Consider the following 26,368-nt stretch of genomic DNA (forward strand, 5'->3'; position numbering starts at 1 on the left):
TAGGCAGATTCGTTCGAGAGTCATCTTGCGCTCCAACCACATAGGGGTTTTTGTATATTTCAAGCGATTTTCTCAGGAAGTATGGACTTGCACCTGATGAAATATGTACCATTGAATACAACTTGTTACAAGAAAAATAAAAGCCATTCGAAAGCTGGTCCTAAACTGAACTTTTCCGAAATTTTGTGTGGGAGGTACCCGAAGCAGTAGACCGATTCACACCATATTGGTCAAATTTTCCGAACATTTTCGAACTTTTGTGGGGGAGGTACCGGAAGGAGTGGACCGATATAACCCATCTTCGAACTTAAACTAAGTTTGGACAAAATATTACGAAAGCTAAATTTTGGACTGAATCGGTTGATCTGTTCGAGAGTTATCGTGCACTCCAATCAGACAGACGGACAGACATGGCTAAATCAACTCTAAATTGTCTGAAACGGCTTTCGTCCAAACATACTTGGGGTCTAAAACATGCGTGACCAAGAAGAGAACAGGCCAAAATGTGAATGTAGTAAAACTATTGGCAACTTATTACTGTGTGTTAGTGTGTTTTAAAGCACGCACGCTACAAATCAAAACATTATCTCTCTTTCGTACGCTCTTACAATGCATTCGGGTCGTATGTGTGTAAATTGCCGAAAAACTTCGGCACCGCCGTGCCAATGAAGAACATTGGGTCTAAAACAATTATATCGATGAGGCACATTTTGCCCGTATGAAAGTATATACCATAAATTCTAAGGGTATAAAGATTACTTGCTACCAGTACACGTTATTTATCAGACCGGGTGTCAAAATAGAGTTGTCAATTTGCTTGGCCAGCGCTGTACACCTCTAGTTTTTGTCTAGGAAGGAATGCCAAAACTCATGGGATGCATTGACGTCTCCTTGCACCAGACGATTATTGCCCCCTAAAATCGAACTAAGGTCGGAGCGTGCGTTCCGGGATATATTGCCGATCCTATGGTGAAAAAAAAATATTCGAACACAAACACTTAATTTTTGGTCGAAGATTCCTCTAAATAGATCGTCATATCATCGTAGGATTGCCCGATCATTCCATTTTGTTAAATACTTTGCTATTCGTCTGGTTCCAATATTAATTAACTCCATATCCATACATTCTACAATCCTCAGTTCCATTTTTAATTTTTAATACAAATTATTCCCATTTGTCCTTTAAGGAAAAATATGTAAAACTTATGTTAGTAATAATGTTAGCTGAGTGTAAAAGAGGCAGTAAAGATAATCCTATCCTTGAGAGCCAAGTCATCTAACCTTAATTTACATACATACCAAAGGTTAGTACATTTAGCAATTCAAGGATATGAATTTTCTCTCAATGTTGTTGTTGTATAGTTAAAAAGATGAAGTTTGGTGTTTTTTTAAAAAATAATTCCTATTAAAAGCATTAAAATAAATTTACCCTCTCTCTCTCTACACATCCCTCTGGGCCTCCGGTTGAGGTTCATCATAGGGTGTAGCACCTAAGCCAACATATTGATTATGATTTCGATGTATGAAACCTTTCTGGGGTGATGCATTATAATAGACCACCCTTCGAATACCGAATGGATCGACATAACCAAAACTGCCGGCTTTTTTACTTTCGTTTAGTTGTTCTTCTTCGTGATATTGATGCGGCAAGACATAACGGAAACCATTACGGGTCACCGTAACATCATTATATTCGGGGGCGGTGAGACGTGTGCCATAACCATGTGGCGTCAGGGGTACCCTTTGTCGTTGATAGAGTGGTGGCAAAGGTGGCAGTAAACCTTCCAAAGCATTGACATCATAGGGCAAAGATTGTGGAGGTTGTTGGGTTGGGTTTGACTGTGACTGGGCTGGGCCGTAGTAATAACCCGCCTTGGGAGCGGCTGTAACAAATGGTGCCGGTGTGGAATAGTGATAACCTGTATTTTTAACCAATTCGTTGGCTGCAATGGGTGCGGGGTTGGCAGGTGCAATGGCAATGGGACGAATGGGACGTCTGCGTCTCGTTTCCAAAGGTGGTGCCATTTCTATTGAAGGTATAGACACCACAGAATGTTCGCCCAATTCTTCATGGCTATTGCTTGCAGGATATCTCCGCTTACTTGTTTCCACCGGCACTTCATTGGGATAATGATCGAATCCCAAATAGGGAGTCTTTTCCAGTTTACCAGATTCGCTGGGTGATAGATAACCTAAAATTGGTTTTTCTGTTGTGGTAACTGTGGCCACCAGTGTTGGGGCAGGAGTTTGTAGGGGAGGCGAGTACAGCTTGGCACTTGTGCCATCATTTGAAATACTATTTGGACGACTGCTGCTGTGTATACCATTTTTACCATCTACCAAAACACCCGACTGTGCCGGCACGGACTTTGTACTCTTGATGGCATCCTAGAAAGGGATTGGAGGGTGTGGGAAGCAGTTATATATTGATTATAAAGAAGAGATTATTATTGATATTTGTTTGGGGAATTTACCTGAATATCTGCGCCTTGTCCCACATAGGTAACTTTGGATTTTAGAATACGATAGCCCTGCTTATCGGCTATATAGTCTTTGAGACGTAAATAACCTGCTGCATCTATCCACGCTTCGGTACCTGTGGGCGAAAATGAAACACGTTTTAGTTATTCTTTAAAATGTTTGCTTAAAATGCTCATAAATTTATGTGGATCAAGAACTTTGATCGAAGATGTGTGTGCAGTCTACGAATACTGCATATGGGGATTTCTGAGTGAAATGGGACACTTTTTCAGAATGAGGTTCTTGATGTCCTTTACTTTTTGCTGCGGTGCTGCTGTTAATCAGCAAAAAATTTTAGTATATTTTCAGATTTTTTGACTAACGGTTCCAGAGATATCGCCCCTTGAAAAATTCGAATTCTGTAAAAACTATATGCAAAGAAATACTCACAACTTCTTAATATACCAAAAAAACACATTTGCATTTGAAAAACGAAAAGTTCTAGGACAGAGAAGCCATTCCACAGTCGATACGTCTGAAGAGCTGCTCAACTAACAGCGAAACGTCACGTAATTTGGTGACTGTGTGGGTTCGAGTCCTTGGCTTTCCTTTTTCACTTGCAAAAAATGTCCGATCATCAACTCTAAACGAGAAAATTAATAAAAAATCAAAGTGATTCGAGAGCGGATCTTTAAATGAGCTTATACCAAATTTTGTGTGGGAGGTACCCAAGAGGACAATTATAGTCCATATTCGAACCTGATCTATATCTGGTAGATATATTAGGATGGGTAGAGTATGGACCAAATGGGTCACTAACATCAAGAGTTATCGTGTGCACAATTTTTCCGAACATTTTTGAACTTTTGTAGGGGAGGTACCTGAAGGAGTGGACCGATATGGCTTACGCTCCAACCACAACATATGGTGCCATAGGGTTTCAACTTTCATGCTATTTTCTCAGGAAGTATGGACTTGCCCCTGATGCCGTCGTATAGGGGCGGTGAATAGAAGTTGTTACAACAAAAATCAAAGCGATTCGAGAGCAGGTCCTAAAGTGGTACCGGAAGGAGTGGACCGATATAACCCATCTTCGAACTCAAACTAAGTTTGTACAAAATATTACGAAAGCCAAATTTTGGACCGAATCTGTTGAACCGTTCAAGAGTTATCGTGTGCACCAGGAAGACGGGCGGACATGGCTAAATCAACTCCAAATTGTCTGAAACAGATTTGGTCCAAAAAAACTTGTGGTATACAACAATTATTTAGATGAGGCACATTTTGCCTCGTTAGCATAAATGCTGAGGGTATAAAAAGAATGCATTGTATCCAAATTCAGGCCAAAGAAGCCGAAACCCCAAGGCTTTTGACCATGGCAGAACTACCAGGTAGTGGCATCACACTAGCTGATCGAATATGAAAAGTCAAATCCCTTTATAAAAAAATTATTTTTGTTGTAATTTACCCAACAACATAAAGAAAGTTTTGACACAACATATTCAAAATTTTAAGATGCCACTACCTGGTTAATTGTGCCATGCTTTTGACAAAGATATTTAGTTTTCACATGCTGCAGTTGCCTCTCAATGGGGACTTCTATGCATAGCAGAATATCTAAAGGGGGGATTCCTCTATAGAAGATCCCCAAAACATAGCAGATCCACTAAAGCAATCTTTTATACACAGGCATCCTTCATGAAGTATATTCTATGGAAAGTAGACGTTTTACATAGGTACATCGGAGATCTTCTTCTCCCAAAGAAGTATTTTATACGTATAAGACCTCCGAAGAGGGCCTTCTTTACATAGAAGACCTCCTAAAGGGATATTCTAAATATTGAAGTCCTCCTCAAAGGTGTATTTTTACATAGAGGACCTTCTAAAGAGGTCTTCTTTACATAGAAGATCTTCCAAAGGTGTCTTCTTCACATAGAATACCTTCTAAAGGGGTCTTCTATACATATCCGAAAAATGTCGTCTTTACATAGATGACTTCCTCTATTTACATCTTCTACTTCTACACATAGAAGACCTCCAAAAGATTTCATGTTTACGCGGAGGACATCTTTTTTCATAGAATACCTCCTAATGGTGTTTCTTCACATAAAAGACTTCCTCTATTTACATAGAGAACCTTCTCATGCGTTTCTTATATTTACATATAAGACCTTCGAAATCTTCCTCACTTAGAATACCTCTTAAAGGCATTTTTTATGCATAGAAGACCTCCGAAAGGTGTCTTCTGTATATAGGTAACCTCTTAAATGCGTCTTCTTTACATAAAAGATCTCATAAATGGGTATTCTATTTATAGAAATCGTCCTAAAGGGTCTTTTATACAGACAACAGGGGTCTTCTATATATAGAACACATCCGAAAGGTCCCTTCTTCACATAGAATATCTTCTAAAGGGGTCTTCTAAACATAGGATGCCTTATAAAGGAGATTTCTATACATCTGAGACCCCCTAAAGAGACCTTCCATACATGGCAGACCTGTTAAAAGGTCGTATATACATCGAGAACCTCCATAAAGAGTCTTCTGTACGTCGATGATATCCTAAAGGGTATGTATATGCATCGAACACTTCCTACAGGAATCTTCTATATATCAAAGACCTCTTATAGTGTCTACTGTACATGGAAGACCTTCTAAATGGGTCTTCTATACACCTAAGGTCCCCCAAAAGGATCTTCTACACATAGAAGATCTCCCACAGATGTCTTCTAAACATATAAAACCTTCTAAAAAGTATTTCATACGTAGAAGACTTCTTAAAGGAGTCTTCTATAAACACAAGTTCTCCTATAGGAATTTCACAGATCTCCTAAAGGGTCCTTCTATACATAGAATACCTTTAAAAGGGATCTTTAACACATAGAAAACCTCCTAAAATGGATGACCTCCTAAAGAGTCTTCAGAGAGAGAAGACCTCCAAAAAGGATATTCTATACATTTCCTTGAGGTCTCGCATATATGGGGTCCTGTATTTAAATGCGACCTCCTAAAGGGTTCTTCTGTACATAGAAGTCCTCCTATAATTTCCTATACATAAAACATCTCCTAACTGGGTCTTCTAAACATAAGAGACCTTCTGAGGGACTCATCTACACATAGGAGACCTCCTTAAAGGGCATTCTTTATATAGGAGTCCCAGTATAGGGATGTTCTTAACATATAAGTTCTATTCTCTGCATAATATACCTCCGAAAAGAATATTACATAAAAATCCAATTTTAAAATACTTTCGTAGGGGTTTTTCTATATACAAAAGACCTTGTGAAGGGCTCTTCTAAAAGGCTTCTCTATACATGAAACACCACCCATAGGTGTCAAAAAGGATCTGCAGACCCCTATTCTATACATAGAAGATTTGCTAAAGGGGTCGTCTATACATAGAATATGTGCAAAAAGGCTCTTCTGCACATAGACCAGCATTCGGCACACAACAACAACAATTTGAGACAAAAACTGTTGTCAGTCCATGGTTTTTCAATTAGTGAGTGGAGAGAGAAGCTCTCTTTGCTTGCTCGCGAGTAAAGAGGTGCCGAATTCTGACATAGACCCCCGAAAGGGGTATTAATTACACAGAAGCTTCCTGTAGTGGAATTCTGTAACTTATTTTTTGAGTTACCGAAAAAAATCGGTAACATTAAAACGCCAAATTATGAATGAAAAGTATTAACAAAAGTTGACAACACTGTTGCTATCGGTAGGATTTAGCAACTGCTTTATTTTGGTTGTTAACTTACCGAAAAATTTCGTTAATTACCGACATTATAAGCATTTTAATTTTACCGATATTTGTCGGTAACTCGAAAAATGAGTTACAGAATTCCAGTACTGAAAGAGGTCTTCTATATATAGAAGACTTCCGAAAGGAGTCTTCAGTACATTAAATGCTCCTAAAGAAGTCTTCTACACATCGATATATTTGAAATCTGCTAACGGGGCCTTCTTTATATAGAATACCTGCTCAAGATTTCTTCTATACATAGAAGATCTTCCCAAGGACTCTTTTCTACATAAAAAAATCTCCTAAAAGGTTCTTCTAAGATCAAAGGTATCCCAAGGGTTCTTCTATAGCTAGAAGACTTCCTAGAGTGCTGTTCTATACATAGAACATATCCTTCAGGGCTTCTTCTATACATATAAACCCGTTTTCAGGGCTTTTCTATACATAGAATACCATCTAAAGGCCTCGTCTGCACATAGGAGACCTCCTTAAGGGCTTTTCGATACAAAGAAGATCTTAACTAAGTCTTCTGGACTTAGAAAATCTCCTAAAGGAAAATTCATTACATAGAAGACTTCCTATAGCGGTCTTCTATATATAGAAAACTTTGGAAAGAAATATTCTGTACATTGATAATCTCCTATAGGGCTCTTCAATACATAGAAGACGCCCTAAAGGGCTAATCTATGCCTAGAAGACCTCCTAAAGTGCTTTACCTGTCTTGACCTGCTAAAAGGGTCTTCTACACAATAAAAACCTTCTAAAGGGATCATCGACTATACATCGAAGAACTGCTAACGTGGCCTTCTTTACATAGAATACCTGCTCAAGGTTTCTTCTATACATAGAATGTCTTCTCAAGGGTTCTTCCGTAGATAAAAGACCTCCTAAAGGGTTCTTCTAGAGATCGAATGTCTCCTTAAGTGTTCTTCTATAGATAGAAGACTTCCTACAGTGGTCCTCTATACATATAACACCTCCCACAGGGCTTCTTCTTTACATATACGCCTCTGTATACTCTCAGTATTTCGGCTAGAAAGGGTATATCGGCCTTTTTGTAGAAAATTTACTTATATTAAAACTGAGGTATTGTTGTAATATACCATAACTTTTGAACGCATTTAGGTAAAATAAACTGTTTTAGAACGATTCACCGATGGATTTCTTAAAATTATAATTTGAGCGGAAGCTGTGGTCATATTAATGTAAAACAAGTAAAAAAGTATCAGTCGACTTGGCCGACCGAGATATACTCTCAGCCTCGGACGTAGAAAAGAAGTAACACACAATACTTCTGACGTCTATATAATACGATGTACAGCCAAATCGGTTTCTCCCTTCGAGGGTTATCTTACGTACTACCCAGTTTAGTTGGTGCCGGCAGACTTTTTGGAGTCATTATCTCAAGAAGTAAGGACTTACCCCTGAAAAAACATGTACCGTCGTAATTGGGAAAGCGAATACAAGTTGCTACAACAAAAACCAAAGGGAAGTAAAAATTTTGGACCGATTCGGTTGATCCGTTCGAGAGTTATCGTGCACTCCAGTCACTACACATGGTGCCATAGGGGTATTTTAAAACTTTCGGACTATTTTCTCAGGAAGTATGGACTTGGGCGGTTAATACAAGTTGTTACAACAAAAATCAAAGCGATTCAAGAGCAGGTCCTAAACTGAACTCTTCCAAAATTTTGTGTGGGAGGTACCCGAAGGTGTGGACCGATTGATTCCATATTGGAACCTCACCTAAGCGCACACAAATTTTCCGAACATTTTCGAACTTTTATGGGGGAGGTACCGGAGGGAGTGGACCGATATAACCCATCTTCGAACTTAAACTAAGCTTGGACAAAATATTACGAAGGCCAAATGTTGGACCGAATCGGCAAATCCTTTCGCTAGTCATCTTGCGCTCCAACCACCTCACACGGTGTCATAGGGTTTTTTTGCAACTTTCATGCTATTTTCTCAAGAAGTATGGACTTGCCCCAGATGAAGCTTGTACCGTCGTATGGGGGGCAGTGAATACAAGTTGCTAAAACAAAAATCAAAGCGATTCGAGAGATGGCCCTAAACTGAACATTTCCGAAAATTTGTGTGAGAGGTTCCCGAAGGAGTGGACCGATTGAGTCCCTATTGAAACCTTACCTAAGTCCGGTACAAATTTCACGATGTGCCGAATAGGTTACTCCCTTCAAGAAATATCGTGCGCACAAATTTTCCGAACATTTCCGAACTTTTGTGGGGAAGGTACCGGAAGGAGTGGACCGTTATAACCTATCTTCGAACTTAAACTAGGTTTGGACAAAATATTACGAATGCAAAATTTTGGACCGAATCGGTTGATCCTTTCGAGGGTTATCGTGCGCTGGGGTATATCGGTCCACGTTTTAGTTTTTAAAGGTTGTGGTCTCAACATACTTTGTCGGTGTAGGTGCACGTCTTCATATAGCCCCAATAAAACGGTACTTCCCAATTTTCGATATTCTGAAGATTCTGGCCTCAATATCGCACCGAAATGGCTGAAATTTGGTATTTCGTCTTTGTTGAGGGTATACAACTTTTCACCTGAAATTGGTCGGTATAGGTCCACGTCTTTATATAGCCCCCATAGAACGGTACCTCCCGATTTTCGATATTTTGAAGGTTGTGGCCTCAACATCACACTGAAATGGCTGAAATTTTGTATTAAGTATTCGTTGGGAGTATAAAACTTTCCACTTGAAATTTGTTGGTATAGGTCCACGTCTTTATATAGCCCCCATAGAACGGTATCTCCCGATTTTCGGTAGGTCCGTCGGCGTAGGTCCTCGTCTTCATTTTAGGTATTAGGACTATTGTGTCCACATTATCCAACCGAAATGGCAACAATTTCGTATTTAGTGTCCTTTTCATTCCTGCAAAGAATTATCGGTTAAGGTCCACGTTTTACATAAAACTCGGCCCGGCCTAACTACACGCCGTATTCACTTATTTTTTTAACAGGTCCACCTTTTGTCATAGCCCCCATATAACTGTAGCGCCGGCAGTTGTAGCGACATATAATAATCGATTTATCTCTACTTTTGTATTTCGATTACCCTTCGTATAATTTTTTTTCAATCTTACCTATAACTGTACCATCTTGCAATCGTTTTTCTTTTCGAAATTGTCCATTATTTGTCTGAAAACGGAAATATCGTTCGGGTCCTTCATCTGTTTGTATGTGATATTGATCGGAGGCTGTTATGCAGGAAATTTCCAAACAAGTTTGATATAAAATCACCTGAAAATAAAAAATAAAATAAGATTTTTATTAATTAATTTTTTATAAAAAAAATTAATTATTTTAAATGTGGAAAAATATTTCTGTAACTATATTTAAGGCAACATTAGCAAAATTTGAATCGGTTCTGCCTTGTCCTTTATTTTTTTACACTTTAAGCTATCTAGCTAAGTCCATATTTACATTAAGCAATTTTCCTTGCGGCAATTGTCAGTTTGATGGAGAGAGAGGTGAGGCATATGGTAACCCTTTGCCTCTCAACACCCTCTCTCACCGACAAACTGACAATTGCCGCAAGAAAAATTGCCTTATGTAAATATGGAATAACGACATGGGCAATATTGCCATGCCGCGTGTGTATTACCAATGCACAATTACACAGGTAGTTGTATCACACCAGCTGTTTGAAAAAAATATTTTTGTTGTAATTTCCCCAACAACAACATAAAGAAAATTTTGAAATAACATATTACAAATATGTCGATGAAAATTTATTTTTCCCTTTTCATGACAGAATTTTATTACATTGGGAAACCCACACAGAAAACTTCATTCTGTTGTCATGCCAAAATTTCCAGGCAACAGAAATAAATAAGTGTAAACAAATTGTTGTTATATTTTCTAAACCCCATCTAAAGTTATCAACTTTTCCCTAAATTAAAATAAACCAATAAATTTCTCGCTATGACCTCTAAAGATAAAACCGATGTCAAAACACCTCTATTACGTAGCGGCTCATCACGACACCATATAACAATATCCAATCAAAACGAGGCTGACTCCTTGTCAAAAATTCGTGCATCGCGCTACGTGCGGTCCTCACGATATGCGCGTCATTCAAAATTCCTCACTAAAACCGATGAAGAACATTTTCAACTACGCAAACCGCTCAATGTCTATGTACGCGAAGGCTTGCAATTGCAGGGAAGGAAAACTTTTTTCCAACGAGTTTTTGTATTGGCACGAAATTTTGAACCACCAGAAAATGATAAAATGAATGGCAAGGAGTCGATGTTTTCGGCAGCAAAGGGAGCAAGGCAGCGTGATTATCGTGTATTTTTTCAAAAACAAATTGATCGGATTTTTACCATGTTGGAGAAGAGGAAATGTACTCAGGATATCTTGTCGGGGTTGTTTATTTGCATGGATTCGTTTTCGTATTTAATGATTGAAGGCGATGAGGATATGGTGGGAGATTTCTTCTATGAATTGGCGATAATTCATGATAACTTGTGGTTGGAATCTAAGGTCTTTATGGTGGAGGATAATATTGGAGAGGTAAGTAGGTAGCAGATCTTCAAGAAGTTTTCTATAATGGATGGATGGATCTTCTGTGAGTGGGAGAAATCCATCCATAGAAGAAAAAGAAAACAGATTCTACAAGTTTTTTATGGAAACAAAGTATTCCAGAATTCATTTGATGTATAGGAGATCATCGGAGGTTCCACTACGGAATTTCTCCTGTCTATGGAAGACCTGTAAAAGGTATATTGTCTTCTGACTATAGAATAACTACAAGAGACCTTATAGAGGTATTCTTTAGATAAAATGTATTTTGCGGGCAGAATACCTTCAACTACTCTTCTATAGACAAAAGATCTTCTCCAGGTTTTCTGTAGTCAGAACATCTTCTGTAGACTGAAGACCTCTCTTATAGGCCTCTAATAGCACGAATGACTTCTTCAGTTCTTTTGCAGCCGAATAACTTCTTCAGGTCTTCTGTAGATAGAAGGTCATCACTGATTTTCTATATCTAGAATACCTTCCACAGGTCATCTTAGGATAGATCATCTTATACAGGTCTTATATAGTCAAATACTTTCCACAGGTAACTACAGAGAGAAGACCTTCCACAGGTCTTATATCGAGGGCCTCCACCGGTCTTCTATATATAGAAGACCTTCCACAGATCGCCTTTGCATAGAAGACCTTCTATAGGTCTAATATAGCAAAAATACTTTCCACAGGTCTTCTACAGATAGAAGACCGTCCACAGGTGCCAGAATACTTTTTTAATACCTTCCATAGAGATTCCATAGAGTCCTTCCACAGGTCTTCTATAGCCCGAAGGGCGTCCACGGGTCTTATATACCCAGATAACCTTCCACTTCTTCTAAAGACAGAAGACCTTCACAGGTCTTCTATAGCCCGAAAACCGTCCGCAGCTCTTATGTGGCCAAAAACCTTTCTTCAGGTACTATATAGCCAGAATACCTCCTTCAGACCTTCTACTGATACAGCCAAATAACTTCCACAGGTCTTATAAAGCCAGATAACCTTCCGCAGATCGTCTATATATAGAAGACCTTTCTCAGGTCTTTTATAGACAGAAGACCTTCTACAGGTCTTTTGTATACAGAAGACCTTCTACAGGTCTTTTGTATACAGAAGACCTTCTACAGGTCTTTTGTATACAGAAAACCTTCTGCAGGTCTTCTTTAGATAGAGGGCCTCCACGGGTCTTATATATCTAGAAGTCCTTCTTTCTTCCACAGGTCTTTTACAGACAGAAGACCTTCCACAGGTCTTCTATAGCCCGAAGGGCGTCCACAGGTCTTAAATACCCAGATAACCGTCCACTTCTTCTAAAGACAGAAGACCTTTCACAGGTCGTCTATAGCTCGAAAACCGTCCACAGGTCTTACGTGGCCAAAGACCTTCTTCAGGTACTATATAGCCAGAATACTTCCTTCGGACCTTCTATAGATACATCCAAAGAACTTCCACAGGTATTATACAGCCAGATAACCTTCCGCAGATTTTCTATACATAGAAGACCTTTGACAGATCTTTTATAGACAGAAGATCTTTCTCAGGTCTTTTGTAGACAAAGGACCTTGCACAGGTCTTTTGTATACAGAAGACCCTCTACAGGTCTTTTGTATACAGAAGACCTTCTACAGGTCTTCTTTAGATGGAGAGCCTCCACCGGTCTTCTATATCTAGAAGACCGTCCACAAATCCTCTTTGAATGGAATACCTTCTGCAGGTCTTATATAGCCAAAATACTTTTCACACGTCTTTTACAGACAGAAGACCTTCTACAGGTCTTCTATAGCCCGAAGGCCGTCCACAGGTCTTATATACCCAGATAACCTTCCACTTCTTCTATAGACAGAAGACGTTCCGCAGGTCTTCTATATACGGAAGACCTTCCACAAATCTCCTATAGAGGGAAAACTACTTCGTGCTTTCTGTAGAAAGAATACAATTCTCAGGTCTGCTTTATATAGAAGAGATTCTGCAGGTTTTCTTTAGAAAGAGGGAGTTCACCAGTTCACCAGAGCATAGAAGACCTTCTACAGGTCTTATATTGCAAAAATAATTTCCACAAGTCTTCTACGATCAGAAGACTTTCCACAGGTCCTCTTTAGCCCGAAAACCTAAAATTTTTATATAATCCGACAGGTCTTATATAGCCAGAAGACCTCCTTCAGACCTCCTTTAAAGAGAAGACCTTCCACAGGTCTCCTAAGGCCCGAAGACATTCTACAAGTCGTGTATAGCCAAAATACCTTCTACAGGTCTTCTATAGCCTGAACAGTTCCTGCAGTTGTATATAGCCCGAATAATATCTACAGGTATTCTATTGATAGAAGCCCTCCACCCGTCTTCTATAGCTAGAAGACCTTCCACAGGACCTCTACTGTAAATATACTTTTTACAGGTCTGTTACAGACAGAAGTCCTTCCACGGGTCTCCTATAGCATGGAGACTTTCTACAAGTCTTATATAGCCAAAAGACCTTCCACAGGTCTCATATAGCCCGAAAATTTTCCATAGGTCTAATATAGAGGTCTTCTATAGGTAGGAAATTTTCCACACATATTCTAACGACCGAAGACCTTTCACAGGTCTTATATTAAGAGTAGACTTTCTGCAGGACTTTTTTATCGCGAAAAGTTTTTAGGTCTGTAACAGAAAGAAGTCCTCCACGGGTCTCCTATGGCATGGAAACTTTCTACAAGTCTTATATAGCCAAAACGCCTTCCACAGGTCTTATATAGCTCGAAAATTGTCCATAGGTCTAACATAGAGGTCCTCTATAGGTAGGAAACTTTCCAAACGTATTCTAAACGCCGAAGACCTTCCACAGGTATTATATTATATTAAGAGTAGACTTTCTGCAGGCCTTTTTATCACGAAAAGTTTTTAGGTCTGCAAGCGAATAAAAACCGCAGGCCTTTTATAGCCCGAATACCTTCTACAAATTCTTATACAGCCCGAAGATCGTCCACAGGTCTTATATAGCCTAAAGATCTCCTTCACACCTTCTAAATAGACCTTCTTATATAGCCAAAGGACCTCCTACAGGTCTCATATAGCCCGAAGACCGCCCAAAGGTCTAATATAGCAAGATGACCTTCCACAGGTCTTCTATTGGTAGGAAATTTTCAACAGCTCTTCTTTAGACCGAAGGCCTTCCACAGATCTTTTATAGGTAGGAAAATATCATCAGGCTTTCTATAGACCGAAGACTTTCCACTTATATAAAAGAAGACCTTCCACAGGCCTTTTTATCCCGAAAGTTGTTAGGTCTGCAAGAGAATAAAAACCGCAAAACTTTTACAGCCCGAAGACCTTCTAAAAATTCTTATATAGCCCATATACAGCCAGAAGACGTTCTTCAAGTCTTATATAGCAAGAAGGGATTCTTCAGACCTTCTATAAAGATAAGACCTTCGACATAGACCTTCTTATATAGATAAAGGACCTCCTACTGATAGGGTAATATAGCAAGATGAGCTTCCACAGGTCTTCTGTTGGTAGGAAATTTTTTACAGCTCTCCTTTAGACCGAAGACCTTCCACCGGTCTTTTTTATCCCGAAAAGTTTTTACTCGTCATCTAGAGAATAAAAACCATCTATGGGACTACTATAGAAGCAGACATTCAGCAGGTCTTTCAATGATAGAAGATTTTACGCCGATTTCCTATAAACGGAAGACCTTAAATAAGTTTTCTGTGGATTGAAAATCATCAGATCGACCTGTTACCCTCTACAAATCATCACTTCCCCTCTCCCTCCCTCATTTCAGACATATTTCAGTATATTCCATTGTCGTCGCTCGGCCGTTATAAATATCAATGAAAAATTTCCACCTGCCACACCCGATGATGCCAACCTGATGAGTGTTCAGCATTTCAAAGTAATGGAAAAATGTAAACAGGTGGCTGAAACATTTGCCCGTCACATCAAACAAAACGACGACGTTGAAATGGAAACAACACTACCGGCTGATCCCTATAATCGTCTGCTGCCTGAGGTGCAGCGAATAGAATTAATATTGAAAGCAAATAAATTCTATCGTAATGTCAAAGAATATGCCAAGACATATCGTCTGATACCGCAGCATCAAGATGAAGAGGCATTGTTTTGGCCCATCCAGGACAGTTACATGCCATTGCAGATATTCGAAAGATCTCCCTATGATGTGAATTTAACATTCAATGAAGGTAGTGGCAATAAGGAAGCACAGGAAACTGAAAATCATCAGCCACAAGAAGATGAAGATGAGCAGTAATAGAAGTGGAAAAATGTTTTAGCGAATCAAGAATAAACAAACAAGATCACCTACATTAACTTCTGTTCCGATTCATTACTGATGGCCCAATATGACCGTATTTGTTTTACAACAAATTTATGCAACCGCCGCAATTGGCCATGCAATCCATCGATGTAATCCACTTGGCCACTGAACACCCTCCATAAAGAAAACAATGTATGTTTCTGCCCCCAGTTTACGTGAGTCCTCATTCAACAAGTCTTTCGTTTTCGTTTATCAAATCAAAAGCACAGAGCACCTCCATGTTGGTTGGTTGGCTAGCTGACTGGCTTGTTTGAATCAGTGGCGACCAGGGTGCCAGGCAGCCTGCCAGCCTAGCTGACTGACAAAAATGTTGTAGGCATTGTCATTCTACTGGTTTTTATGTGCTTTTCGCAATTTGTTGTTGCCGCAGTTGTTTTTTTTTTTGCAATTCTACCTACGTTAGCTCCACATAGAGAAAATGATCTCACTTTAGTTGCAACTTATAATTTAAATCACAAATCTGAGAATAAAAAATGAAATACTTGGATCATTGCTAAACATCAGATAGTCCGACATACATACAGAGTTACATATGTATGTATATACATATTTACATACTTTTTTTGCCAGCTGTTATGTAGCGTTTGCAGTTTTGTTCTTGATTTCGAAATTCCCTCGATTTTTTTCATGATTTGCTTTTGTAGGCGTTTCTAATTGGTGCCTCGTTGTATTCGCTGTCATTTGTTTTTCAAACAAACGATGGCGCTTGTAAACTGTCACAATTCACTTCAATTTTTATAGCAAATATCCGCAAAAGCGTGGATATATTTTTTGATCGTTTTGATTTGGTTGCCTTCAAATTCCATCACACATTTTAAAAAAAGAAATCTAAAGCGTGTTATTTGAAAATGAGAAAATAAAATAGGAACATTGGAAATCTGTTCCAAACGGTTGTTCAGATCACAGAGATAATATTCTTACCCAGATTCCAAAACTAGTTTAATAGAAGACCTTCTTTAAGTCTTCTGTGCATAGAAGACCTTCTATTAGTTTTGTATGGATTGAAGACCTTTTATAGATCTTCATGGGTGATCTGTAGAAGTTCATCTGCATATAGAAGATCAGTAAAATGTTTTCTTGGAAGTTAATCCGACTTGTAGAAGATTTTCTCTCTTAGAAGAATTGTGGAGTTCTTTTTTGGAATGAACTTTTCTATAGATTTTCTGCGGATTTTAAGAATCTCCACAGAAGATCTATAGAAAATACTACATCCATAGAAGACCTATACAAGGACTTCTATCCATAGAAGACTTATAGAAGGCCTTCTATCCACAGGTGGTCTTCTATAATAGAAGGGATTTCTACATATCTATGATAGAAGACGATCTTTGGATATAAGGCCTTCTATAAGTCTTCTATGGATAGAAGAAGTCCTTGTATAGGTCTTCTGTGCATATTCTTAAAATCTCCACATTTTTAAAATCCACAGAAGTCCTAAATTTCACAATTCTTCTAAGAATATCATACTTCTACCAGCCTTTAAGATAGAATTACGACTACCTATGGACAGAAAACCTTCTACAGGTTGGATCAACTTATAAAACTAGTAAAAAAGTATAAGATATACCCACAGCCTATGTGAATTGTAACTTTCATCCATGGAGAGATTGAATGTATTTAAGGTCTTTTCGGAATTTTATGGCCCTTTTTGGATATTTGAACTTGCCGAACTTGCTACCTGAAGGATTTGACCAATATGGCTTATCTTCGAAGTTAAACTAAGTTTGGACAAAATATTACGAAGGCCAAATTTTGGAACGAATTGGCAGATCCGTTCGAGAGCTATCTTGCGCTCCGACCACTACATACGGTGTCATAGGGGTTTTTGTGCACCTTTCAGGCTATTTTCTCAGGAAGTATGGATTTGCCCCCGATGGAAATTGTAGCGTCGTATGGAGGGCAGTTAGTACAAGTTGTTACAACAAAAACCAAAGCGATTCGAGAGCAGGTCCTAAACTGAACTTTTCCGAAATTTTGTGTGGGAGGTACCCGAAGTAGTGAACGGATTGAGTCCATATTGGAACCGAATCTAATTATGGTACCATGTTGCAATAGGTGCAGTTTACGCATTGGTAGATATTGGCAGATGTACTTAAAAAGTGCAAGGCCGATATTACTGCCATACAGGAAATACGATGGAACGGGAAAGCAGTCACAACAACACCTAAAGGTGACGCACTGTATTATAGCTGCCATGACACAACGCATAAATTTGGTTGCGGATTTGTAGTTGGTCGTAGATTAAAACATCTGGTCTCCAGCTTCACCCCACTGAATGAAAGACTCGCTGCAATTCGATTAAAAGCGGAATTCTTCAACATCAGCTTTATTTTCGCTCATGCTCCCACTGAAGACAAGGACGAACCGACCAAAGATATATTTTATGAGCGCTTAGAAGAAACTTATGACCGTTGCCCTGCCCATGACATTAAAATGTTACTAGGCGATTTTAATGCCAAAATTGGAAAGGAGAATATCTTTGGCTTAACAGTCAGAAAATTCAGTCTCCACAGTGAAACATTTGACAATGGTATGAGGCCGATAGACTTTGCAGCTGCAAGAAACATGGAAACCAGATTTAAGCATCTCGATATTCATAAGGGCACCTGGCTGTCGCTAGATCAAAGAACAAGAAATCAAATTGATCACTTTGTGATAGATGGAAGACATGCATCAAGCGTGTTGGATGTACGATCGTTCCGAGGTGCAAACATAGACTCGGACCACTACCTTGTTGCAGCAAAGGTACGTACCAGATTAAATGTAGCAAACAAAGTGCGAACAGACACAACAGGGAAGTTGGACATCGGTAAGCTGCAATCGCAACAGATAGCCACAGCATATTCCACTCAACTGGCCCAACTGCTTAATCAAAGCACTCTTTGGCTCGATAACATATCAGGACAATGGCCAAACATTGCCCACTCCATGCAAACAGCCGCAAAATCAGTACTTGGATACCAGAGACCTCCACCAAGGAATCCATGGTATGATCAGGAGTGTCGTGCTGCCACCGAAGAGAAAAATGCGGCATATATGGCTACTTTACAATCAGTAGCAACGCGTAGTGCACGGGGAGAAAAGGAGAGAGCAAAAACGTCTTTTCCGTAGGAAAAAGAGAGAGAGAGAGATGGAAAAGCGGGAGTGTGAACAAATCGAGATGTACAGGAGACAGAATGAAGTCCGAAAATTCTACCAAAGAGTGAAACATCAAACTGATGGCTTTGGAACGGGCACATCCTCCTGTAGAGACCAGCAAGGTAATCTGGTAACTGATACAGAAAGTGTGCTAAGGATATTGAAAGATCATATTTCCAAACTGTTGGTATCCAATAGTAGCGAAGTCGACGAAGATACCACACATCCAATCGCAGAAGATGGTATTGAATGTAACCCACCCGGCCAAGATGAGGTAAAAACAGCAATCAACCGGCTGAAGAATAATAAGACAGGAGGAGCTGATGGACTACCAGCCGAGCTGTTTAAAACCGAAGGCGACACGCTGATAAGGTGTATGCATCAGCTAGTTAGGTCCATCTGGCAGGAAGAACGCGTACCCGACAATTGGAACCTGAGCATCCTGTGTCCCGTCCATAAGAAAGGAGATAAAACTTTATGCTCCAACTATAGGGGCGTAAGTCTTCTCCCTATCGCCTACAAGATAGTGTCATTGATATTGTGCGAACGACTAAAGCCCATGGTCAACGAAATAATTGGACCATACCAATGCGGCTTTAGACCTGGCAAGTCCACCATTGACCAGATATTTACCCTGCGGCAAATCCTGGAGAAGACCAAAAAAATGCAGATCGACACATACCAACTTTTTGTCGATTATAATAGCCCGATACGTTCAAAGTTATTCCAAGCCATGTTTGAATTTGGTATCACCGCAAAGCTCATTCGGCTTTGTAAAATGACTTTAACTGACACGAGGTCCTCAGTTAAAATAGGAAAGAACCTCTCCGAAGAGTTTTGTACCAAAAGAGGTTTCAGGCAAGGAGACAGCCTTTCGTGTGACCTTTTCAACATCATGCTAGAAAAGGTTATACGAGCGGCAAGCGTCAAAAGAAGTGGTACAATCTACACCAATAGCCACATGTTACTTGCTTATGCTGATGATACAGACATCATGGGACGATCAGTAAAAGAAGTAACCGATACCTTTATGAAGGTTGAGGGAGAATCTGCTAAAGTGGGTCTGGCGGTAAACGGCGAGAAGACCAAGTTGATGGTGTTGACGCACAATGCGTCCATTTAGATCGGACCAACTGTTAAAGTTGGTTCCTATAATTTTGAGGTAGTAAAAGACTTCGTATACCTTGGTACCGCCGTAAACACAACAAACGACATCAGTTTTGAAATAAAAAGAAGAATTTTGATTTTTCAAAATAATCTGGCTTAATCCCTTTTGTTGTTTTAATATTTAAAACAACAAGTTTATTAGTGGAGAAGGTTTGGCATTGTTCGCCAAGGGGTAAGGCAAGGAAGACTAGTTTCGATCCACGCCACTGGATCTCTCAGTTCCCTTTGTTTCTTGTTTGTGGATATTCTCCACCGAAGTTATTTTTCAATAACTTCTTCAACAAGAAACTTTTTTTGACCCAAACATCAATCGTCAGCTCGAAGTATAAACGTAAACAAAGAAAAACCTTCAATGAGAAGTTTTTCTTTGGTAACCTAACACAACTCCGACGAAAGTGTTTACGAAACAAAGCAAACCTTCTTCCACTCGTATGTGTCGTTGATTTTTCAACAAATGCACATACCCAAATGCTGTTTGGTAGCTTATATACCAACAACACACAAAACCGTGCCAGTGTTTCTCAAATAGAACATTGGTGGCGTTTATTTAATTGGGATAGCTTTTACAATTTTGATTTTTCAAAATAATCTGGCTTAATCCCTTTTGTTGTTTTAATATTTAAAACAACAAGTTTATTAGTGGAGAAGGTTTGGCATTGTTCGCCAAGGGGTAAGGCAAGGAAGACTAGTTTCGATCCACTCCTTGCCTTACCCCTTGGCGAACAATGCCAAACCTTCTCCACTAATAAACTTGTTGTTTTAAATATTAAAACAACAAAAGGGATTAAGCCAGATTATTTTGAAAAATCAAAATTGTAAAAGCTATCCCAATTAAATAAACGCCACCAACGTTCTATTTAAAAAGAAGAATTGTATTGACCAACAGATGCTACTTTGGTTTAAGTAAGCACTTCAAAAACAAAGCCACAACCCGTCAAACAAAAATAACGCTTTACAAAACACTGATGATGATGTATGGTTCCGAAGCCAGGGTAATTGCGCAAGTAGATAAGGCAGTGCTTGGCGGGTTTGAGAGAAAAATTCTACGAAAGATCTACGGACCAATCTGAGTTGACGGTGAATATAGCCGTCGTATGAACCACGAGCTGTATCTGCTATACAACGACATCAATATAGTTAAACGTATGGAGATGCAGCGATTGCGTTGGCTAGGCCATATATGTAATAAGAATGAGCGATGATGAACCCGCTAAAAAGGCGTATAAATTCGAGCCACATGGCGGTGCACGCAGAATTGGCAGGCCAAAGAATAGATGGCGCAAACAAGTGGCAAGGCCCGGTATTCCAAAAAGCGAAGCACGAAACAGAGGGAATTGGAGATCTTTTCTTAGTTCGGTCTATGGAACAAATGTTCTGTAATGGGCCAGCTAAGTAAGTAAGTAGCCTAAGAAGTTTGTATTGAAAATAATATTTAGCGAAGTCCCATACATCAACCACTATGAGGCGATGATCGTTTCGTTAACTGGTTAGTTAAAAATCATCATAAAATTTTCGACATTTCGAACTCCTATTTATACGTACAGTATTGGATTTTAATTTCAAACCTTTTCTTCCTTCCAAAGTCCGTTCATGTGGCCTCTCAAAACGAATGTGTTTAGGTTTGGATTTATAACATGATTACAATCTGAAGTTTTAATGGCATAACATTTTCGTTCAATTTAATTTCAACGTTTTTGCCATAGTAAAAGTTCAATGTATGGCTGATTGATTATTGATTCAAATGTATGTAATTGAAACCCGATTCAATATTAATTCGATTTATGGATATAACGTCCATTACATACATCATCAAATGATGGCTCGCAAATCAATCATTCCAGCTACATATATTTAAAATGTAATCAACAAATTATTTGGCCATATGCCGTTTGAACAGATAAATCTGAGCAATGCACGGCAGCTTTGCCAGTCGTCGCTTTATGCGATGAAAACCAGTTTCATGTGAATTTTGAATTGATGAGGATTGTAGAGGAGATGCGGCATTTCCATTGAGAAAAATCAACAACAAACAATCGCACAAACATTTTCCACAATCACACAAAACCAGTCAGTCAGCTGTTTAAAGATGCATTTGATGAGAAGAGGAGTGGAGGAAGATTCGCACATTTGCAAAGTCGACACCACCAGTCATCTCCAAGTGCCACAGTCAAGGTGAAGTTGAACATGAATTTTGTTGATTTTGTTTGGATTTTTATCAGCAGATGACTTGAGATAGGCGGCAGAAAATACATCTGACTGCTGCTGACTTGGCTTGTTTTTTTTTTATTTGGTTGTATAACGCCTGTCTTGTTTGTTTGAAGAAAACACGTTGCTGCTTCCATCCATACCCAGTTGATGTTATTGCCACAAAATGTGGCAAGATCAGAAATGCGTTTCACTTCTTGATGCAATTTCGCAAAAAATTGCGCAACTTTTTTGGTGCTGCTTGTTGATTTTATTTTTATTTAGTTTTTATTTTTCATATGGGATGACTGGCTAGGCTAACCCAAACCAGTTTCCATTGAAAGTAAAGATCAACTTTGAAGTGGTGCAGCACAACAATACAATGGAGTGCAACAGATAACAACAGCAACAACAAACAACACTTTTAAATCATGGTGTTTTTAGACAAATCACTGGCGTACCAGAAATGACAAACGGAAGCGACAATGAATGCTTCCAAACAGCAACCGGCAATGGAATCAACGGCAGCAACAAAGTCAGCGGTAATTGTTTTACATTTTGGCGCGCTTTATTTTTATTTTTGTTGTAGTTGCTTTGTTTTTTTTTTATAACAATGCACTGTCATTCAGTTTTGTTTTCAATTATTTATATTAAAGAGAGGTTAAGCGGGGTTATCAGTCTAGAAAATTGTTGTATTTTGTAATCTCATGCTAATGTCGGTAATTTATGCTGCAAAATAAAAAAACGGTGCATTGTGATCTAAATATGTATGTGTTTTATTGTTTATAAGTTTGTCATGTGTACTTTGTAATTGCAGCGACATTTATTTTTCGTGATAGTTATTTTTATGTCCCAAGAGAGGAATGCTTTAAATAAGACAGACTAAAAAGAAATATTGTCTTGTGTGCCAATCTTACCTTTATGTATCATAAAAAGGACAGAATGTATATAATAGGAAATCAGTTAGGAGCAATTAAGATCCTGAGTATCAATCGGCTGTGCCGAGAGAGATATAACCTCAGCCTCAGACCTAAAGAAAGGAAGTAGATACAATACTTCTGACGACTATAGGTTTTTTAGTTTTTGGAATTAAGACTACTGTTGGAGTATTGGATTGAGTTAGTTTTAAAAATTCTGATCTACATATGTATGTATACGAAAAGTATACTAAATGGTACTAAATTCGATACAATTTGGATTTGGGTGAACGGATAAAGCTGGAAACCTGAAATTTGAAATTAGAGGTACTGTTGAAGTGTTGAATAGGATCCGACTTTCAACATTTTTTGTAGAATCGTTTTTTAGCCACATTAATGAACGGGTAAAGTTTTTTCATCGATCGGGCCATAATTGTGGCGTTTAGAGAATTTTCGTGAAAATGCGCCTTTGACCCCATACAAATTACTATGGAAATCGCCAGGGTGGTACGGGTTAACATTAACCGTTCGCCATAAAATTGCATATATAAAGTTATTTGGGTCACCCTAATATACATACATCGTTTCGACCAAATCGGCTACTCCCTTCGATAGTTATCTTACGTACTACCCGGTTTAGTTGGTGTCGAAAAGCATTTTTTGCAGCTTTCGGGCCATTATCTCAGGAAGTATAAACTTGCCCCGAAAAAAATTGCGCCGTCGTAACTGGGCCCGCAAGAAGAACTAGTTGCCAAACGATCGGAGATGAGCTGTTAAACTGTACTTTTTCAAATTTTGTGTGGGAGTTACACCTAGGAGTATACCGACTTAGGCCATATTCAAAACTTATCTATGTCTGGAAGTAATATTACCATGTGCAAAGTTATGAACAATTAGGGTACTTCGAAAGTTATCTTGCGCACCAATTTTGGGAACATTTTTTTAAATTTGGTGAAGGAGGTCTAACGTGGTTTTCTCGTCGGCTGGGGTAAGTTCAGTCACGTCCAGGGTCTCCATAATCACCCACTAAACCTTACGAAATGAGAAGACTAGCATTCTCCCTATCCTGGGGGTTTAATTCGGAGATTTATTGAATAAATACAAATTTGCAATCTACTTGTGTTCAAATGCGATAAGAATGAATTCAATGGGTATATATTTAGATTATTAGTTAGTGTAGGATTATGCAGACTCGCTGGGATTTGGTAGCTAGGAGCTCGTGTTGAGTTACCGGCTTCTTCTACGAGGGAAACGGTGTTGTTTGTGTTCGGGTCTGGATGCTCGGGAATACGATGTATTCGATGTTCGGCTGTAGATGATCGGGAAGACGACGAATTCGGGGTTCGGCTGCAGATGATCGGAATGACGATGTATTCGCTGTTCAGCTGTAGATGATTGGGAAGACGATGAATTCGGTATTCGGCTGCAGATGATCGGGAAGACGATGAATTCGGTTGCAGATGATCGGGAAGACGATGGATTCGGTGTTCGGCTGCAGATGCTCGAGGACACGATGGGTTCGGTTGCTGATGCTCGGGGTCACGACGGGTTCGGGTATTAGTCCAGTTAGTCTAATTTCTACACTACGGAACAGTTGACCCGAAGGCCTGTGGGACTGCTGACCCGAAGGACCTGTGGAACTGCTGACCCGAAGGCCCTGTGGAACTACTGACCCAAAGGCCCAGTGGAACAGCTGACCCAAAGGCCCTGTGGAACTGCTGACCCCTGCTGAAGTATTCCCAACGCTTTAGCACCGAAGTGTAAGAGGGCGGATTTAGAACAGTCCTTGGTTCTAACCCGTGTAGCTAACCCCGTGCACTAGGAAGCTCTCCATTCTGTATCATTTCTGAAGTACTTCAGTGACCTAAAGTATGAAGTAAATGAGAATTATTAGTCGTAAGCACTGACGGCGGTCGTTGTAAATATACACCGGAATGCACTTATCCTTTGCATTACATGTTATCTCCGAAGCGGATACGTAGTAATGATGCAGTGTATGTTGCATATTGGATAAATGGTTCCGTATGGTAAAGGTAGTTGTTGGTGAATTATGTACGTGAACATTTTGTCAAGTTACAGAGGTACCGGAAGAAGTGAACATATATGTATTGTTTGTCTTCGAACTTAAACTAAATTTCGACAAAATATGACGATACCCAAAAATTTGAACCAAACCGGTTGATATATTCGAGAGTTATCGTACACTCCAGATAGCCGGACAGACGAACGGACACGACTAAAAACATTATTTCGATGAGGCACATTTTTTTACATATTTTTTTTTTGTATTTTCATATTTTGGCAAATTTTTTGTTGTATAACGTGTCAAAACTTTTTATTTTCTATATTTGAAGCAATGAACTATAAAAAATTGGAAAAAAATACATAATAATTTCTGTGGCCAAGTATCCGCGTTAATGTACAAAAACACATTTGCATTTGAAAAACGATAAGTTCTAGGACAGAGAAGCCATTACATAGTCGATACGTCCGAAGATTTGCTTTACCACCAATGAAACCAGGTAACGTAATTTGGTGACTATGTGGGTTCGAGTCCTTGGCTTTCCTTTTTCACTTGCAAATAATTTCAGATAAACGAGAAAATTAACAAAAAACATACATAATTCTAGTTTCAAAAACTATTTAAAAAAATTCCTATAACGTGCAATATTGTTGCAAATGTATTGGCCATCACTGTATGTACATATATGTATGTATAGAGATCTTTGTATATCCTCAGTTTTTTGGCTAAAGAGGGTATATTCACTTTGATACAATGAAAATGTGTCTCATTTGGAGTCGACTTAGCCATGTTCGTCTGTCTGTCCGGCTGACTGAAGCGCACTATAACTCTTGAAAAAATCAACCAATTTGGATATAATTTTGGGTATCGTAATATTTTGTCCAAGCTTAGTTAAAGTTCGAAGATAGGCCATATCCTTCCACTCCTTCCCGTACCTCCCTCAGTTCCCAAATGTCCGCTAAATGGTGCGCACTCTAACTGTCGAAGGGTCTAACCGAATTGGTCCAACAAACGTTGTATGTCGCAATATTTCCTCCAGACATATTCGACTATCGACTATATTCGAGAAACTCCCACACAAATTTTCAAAATGTTTGGCACAAGTAAAGTTAAGGGACTCTTGGCAAATCGGCATGAAATTTTGCAGCAGATTATGCCCGCTGCCCCTTTCACGACGGTACAATTTTTTGGGCGGTAAATCTATACTTCCTGATTCAAAAGCAATTCAAATGAATAATGAGCACAAATTCTTATGACTTGAGTATCCAATTTTGGCCGAAAAATGTAACTTCGTAATATTTTTCCTAAACGTACATCAAGTACCAAAAAGGGTTATATTGGATAACATCTTCGGTTACCTGCCTCACAAAAGCTCAACATTTTTGCTAAAGTGCAGTTTAAGAACTGCTCGAAAATAGTTTGCAATTTTTTATCAAAATTACTTGTAGTCCTGTTTACAACAAGATAATGTTTTTCGTAGGCAAGTCCATGCTTCACGGCATAATGGTCCAAATGATCTAGAAATCCATAGTGAACAACTAAAGTACCTGAAGGGCACGATAGCTAGCAAAAGGAGTGATTAACACTGATCCAACCTTTGCGCATCGTAATATTTCATTCGCACCTAAATCAACGTTCGAATAGGGACTTTAATGCTAAGCACAAACTGCAACGTGGAAGGTCAACGATGCAGAATGCTATACTGATATAATACAACTAACTAACCCCAACAATGGAGTCTTCTCAAGTTCCGGCAGCTGTAAAAGCTTCCCTGCACTGATTGTGCCATGGTAACTACATACTATTTTAATGTATGGTTCTCCATAGTCACCATTATCCAACTCCACCGAAGTATACACACTTGACAACAACATGTTGTCTGCCT

The 26,368-nt window shown here is 39.0% G+C and overlaps 2 protein-coding genes across 3 annotated transcripts in view; one reads left to right on the forward strand and one right to left on the reverse strand.

Annotated features, from left to right (window-relative positions):
• Positions 1–1,393: 1,393 nt before the first annotated feature.
• Positions 1,394–26,368, reverse strand: part of LOC141402780 (uncharacterized) — a 108,175-nt gene continuing 83,200 nt past the window's right edge. For both annotated transcript variants that reach the window (XM_073984727.1, XM_073984726.1), the window contains 3 exons: positions 9,308–9,464; positions 2,475–2,596; positions 1,394–2,388 (listed from right to left, as the gene is read on the reverse strand). In XM_073984727.1, the coding sequence (XP_073840828.1) occupies positions 1,441–2,388; positions 2,475–2,596; positions 9,308–9,464 (1,227 nt within the window). In that variant the 3' untranslated portion in view covers positions 1,394–1,440. The remainder of the gene's footprint in view (positions 2,389–2,474; positions 2,597–9,307; positions 9,465–26,368) is intronic.
• On the forward strand, positions 10,038–15,203 carry LOC141402781 (uncharacterized). Its single transcript, XM_073984728.1, has 2 exons — positions 10,038–10,742; positions 14,503–15,203. The coding sequence occupies exons 1-2, from the start codon at positions 10,149–10,151 to the stop codon at positions 14,986–14,988; spliced, it is 1,080 nt and encodes a 359-aa protein (XP_073840829.1). The 5' UTR covers positions 10,038–10,148; the 3' UTR covers positions 14,989–15,203.

Source organism: Musca autumnalis, unplaced genomic scaffold, assembly GCF_047663935.1.
Source record: "Musca autumnalis isolate F117 unplaced genomic scaffold, ASM4766393v1 scaffold_4, whole genome shotgun sequence".
Lineage (NCBI taxonomy): Eukaryota > Metazoa > Arthropoda > Insecta > Diptera > Muscidae > Musca > Musca autumnalis.

What these genes read in the sequence shown, in the direction of transcription:
- LOC141402781 (XM_073984728.1), top strand. Translation starts at nt 10,149, where the DNA reads ATGACCTCTAAAGATAAAACCGATGTCAAAACACCTCTATTACGTAGC. An exon ending in TGGAGGATAATATTGGAGAG is followed by an intron (nt 10,743 to 14,502) that starts GTAAGTAGGTAG and finishes CCCTCATTTCAG; the next exon opens with ACATATTTCAGTATATTCCA.